At 46.4% G+C, this 3,410-nt stretch overlaps 1 protein-coding gene across 1 annotated transcript in view; it reads left to right on the top strand.

Annotated features, from left to right (window-relative positions):
• Positions 1–704: 704 nt before the first annotated feature.
• LOC107282881 (amyloid-beta A4 precursor protein-binding family A member 3) overlaps positions 705–3,410 on the top strand; it is a 17,713-nt gene continuing 15,007 nt past the window's right edge. The window contains exon 1 of the mRNA XM_029283089.1: positions 705–1,550. Within this exon, the coding sequence (XP_029138922.1) occupies positions 705–1,550 (846 nt within the window). The remainder of the gene's footprint in view (positions 1,551–3,410) is intronic.

The raw sequence follows: 3,410 nt of genomic DNA, 5'->3' as shown, positions 1-3,410 counted from the left end.
CCACCACTTCTGCATCCCGGGCTGCAGTCTGGCACTGGGCTGTGGACCAGGATTTGGGGATCCCTGGGATGGATGGATGGATGGATGGATGGATGGACTCCTCCATCCATCCACACGCATGCCCCCTCCGCCATGCACACACACACCTCTAGTACATGGAGATTGACAATTGGACAACATAAATGGATTGTGCAAACAACCACTGCAGCTGGTCCAACAAAGCATAGTTAAAGCAAATTACGACTCAATGAGATAGAATAGACTAGAACTGGAAGGGACCTTGGAGGTCTTCTAGTCCAGCCCCCTGCTCAAACAGGAGACCCTATACCAGGAGTAGGCAACCTTAGCTCTTTTATGACTCATGGACTTCAACTCCCAGAATTCCTGAGCCAGCATGGCTCAGCTTGGAAACCTCTCCCTTTTCCCTCAGCATGGCTGGCTCACGAATTCTGGGAGTTGAAGTCCACGAGTCATAAAAGAGCCAAGGTTGCCTACCCCTGCCCTATACCATTTCAAACAAGTGGCTGTCCAGTCTCTCCTTAAAAACCTCCAGTGATTAAGACCCACAATTTATATATATGAAAAAATATGTATGATACATGAAGACAGTCATAGTTTTACATTGACTTCCCTTCTTGGGGCAGACGGCTTCTCTTGTGACTTGGAGGAATGTTAAGTGTTTGGGTTTCCTCAACAGGAATGGTATGGAGGAGGGTGCCAAAGCTTCAGCTCAGGAAGAGAACATATGCTGGACACCCAAACCAGACCAGGTCTCCACAGAGGTAGAGAGTAACCTCAAGATTGCTGTTGACCAGGGTGAAATTCTAAAGGAGCTAGAGGAGAAGGATGTGGAAGAGGAGATTCCAGAGGCTGACCAGGCCGAGTTCTTAAAGCTTTTTGCCCAACTGCAGAAACTTAACCCTGGCTTCCATGACAAGTTGCCCACTTCTGAAGATGACCTCTTGGCTGCCTCTGACAGCGAGGAAAGCCACGGGTTAGGAGATGGAGACAGGCGACCCCTCCTTGAGCATGCTGAGGACCTCCAGGGACCTCCAGACAAAGGTGCCCCTTCTCTACTCCATGTGGCCACAGGGCAAGGCCTTCGGGCAGCTGCTCAGCATCTCCTGAGATCTGTCCAGGGACAGAGAAGTGGAGAATTGCTTTCCTCAGAAGCCAACCAGGAGGACTTCCTCAGCCTCCTCCATTATGAAGGGGGCATATCCGTGGAGGAGGATGACCGGATCGCTCTGGCCCATTCAGATGTGATGATCGGGGCTGGCTGTCAGAAAATGGAAGTTGAGGGAAGGGCTGTGGCCCCAGAGAAGGTCCCTCCAGAGCCTGCCTGTGATGATCTGGAAGAGAGAAGAAGGAAAGTGCGTAGGCCCAGCCCGAGGCTGCTAAAAGAATCCACTGGCTTGGAAGCAGCTGCGTCTTCTGACCCCAACTTGGAGGCCAGCAGCTGGAAAGGCTCCCCAGATCCAAGCTGGCTAGCAGTGGGGGAGCCTGCGCTGAACCGCATGGAGGATTCCTCTCCCACCTCCGATCCAGTGGTGAGTACCTTGCATGGCAATGTTCACACATTACTTTCAAAGTCACCAAGGGGCCTTGATGGCTTTATTGACTTAGCACCTTGTGGGTTGTTGCAAACCATGATTTGTGGCTTAGCACCATGGGCAAACGCTGCTGTTGCTTGTTTAACCAAGCTTGGTTGGCTTTTATGAGGTTATGAAATCGTTGTAAACCAGAATGTGGTTTCATTGGTTTTGTCTTAGTTTGTTCTTTGTTGTGTGACTCCTGCCAATTGAATAATTATACAGTAATAGGAATTAAATCGGATCTGGGGATTTTACAGTTCGTGGGCCACATCCGGCCTGCAGGCCGTCCCTGTCCAACCCACGGCAGAAGAGGCAGGGCAGTGGTGGGGGTGAGTGCATCAGGGTCGGGGGGGGGGTAGTGGTGACAGCCTTCCACAACAATCCTAGTTTCTCAGGTCCTCTTGGGAAAATTAATTGTCCACCCTGAATTAAATCATAGTTGACCCATTTACAGGGCAATGGCCCTTAGTTACATTAAATGTTCAATGTTAAAACAATTATGGAGGAAAGACAACAAAATGAGAATTGCATTTAGGTAGTCCTTGACTTACAACTGAAATGGAGACTGCCCATCACAGGCATAAGTGGTGGTGGTCATAAACTGGGTGACCTCTGTAACCGACCTGATTTTATGACCAACGGTTCAGTATGGGCCTGTTTTTCTGAAAAACAAAAATGATGGTTTGGGGCAAAACTATTATAAAACACCATCATGTGACTATGGCACACTGTAAACAGCCATAAAAGTGGACCAGTTCTTGAGTGCCTGAGATTCAGTCATGTGACCATGGGATGGGCATCAGAACTGGGCTGTAAGTATCCCTGGGGAGGTCCGTCGTAACTTCAAATTTTTGCTAAGCAACTGATCACAAAACAAGGACTATCTGTATATACCCTGCTTTGGATGTAGAAATTATGGGACTGATGTATCCAACTGGAATTCAAATACTAGAGATATCTTTGCCTTCCCACTATCTTTTTATCTGTGCAGTTAGCAGTCTTAGGTTAAGGAACATGTAATCAAAATCCAAAATAATTGAAAGGTGCCACTTTAACAATTTTATGCACTCATTACATAAGTATCCTGCCGCAAACCAACTAATCTTGGAGACTGTCTCCAGAAGTTGTTTAGTATAAGCTGCCTTCTGGTTAGGCTGATCGCCTTGTGGTAAAAAAAACCCAGTGATATCAGGTGTACATTGTGACATCATGACACAAACATAAATTATATAGTTTGTATCAGTTGTGCAAAGTCATTATGATGTGCTTGCTGTAGAAGGATTAGTACTGTACATAGCTAACCTTGGCTAATCCCAGAAGCTAAGCAGGGTTGGGCCTGATTAATACTTTGATGGAAGTCCTCTAAACCAGGGGTGTCAAACTCACAACGTCACGTGACATGTTGCGACGTATCACAACTTTTTTTCCATTGCCAGCAATGGGGTGGGCACGGTTTCGCCATGACGCATCCGGCCTGCGGGCCGGCAGTTTGACACCTCTGCTCTAAAAAATTCCAGTGCTGTTGTCTAGACTGGGAAGTTTTAAAAAAAAAATCAGAAAAAGGCAGGAGGAAATATCAAGAAAACAGCATGGATGTTGACACCAGGAGTCAAGGTTTATCTAGCTTTGTAGTAAAATGTGCTCAGATCAAATTTCTAAAACAAAATATTATGCATTCAGAGTTTGAAGGAGATTAATTGCACACAGCTGCACTGTTTCCTGTAATTCTCGATTTTTAGTCTTTGAGGTTAGTTATTAAAGTGACTTTATTTTGATTTTGTATCCTGTTTTTATTACGTAAAGTTGTAAGCTGCC

The sequence above is a fragment of the Protobothrops mucrosquamatus genome, unplaced genomic scaffold, assembly GCF_001527695.2.
Source record: "Protobothrops mucrosquamatus isolate PMUCROS unplaced genomic scaffold, P.Mucros_1.0 scaffold14, whole genome shotgun sequence".
Taxonomy (NCBI): Eukaryota; Metazoa; Chordata; class Lepidosauria; order Squamata; family Viperidae; genus Protobothrops; species Protobothrops mucrosquamatus.
Note: the sequence above shows the minus strand (reverse complement) of the source record. Positions and strands in the feature narration are given on the sequence as shown.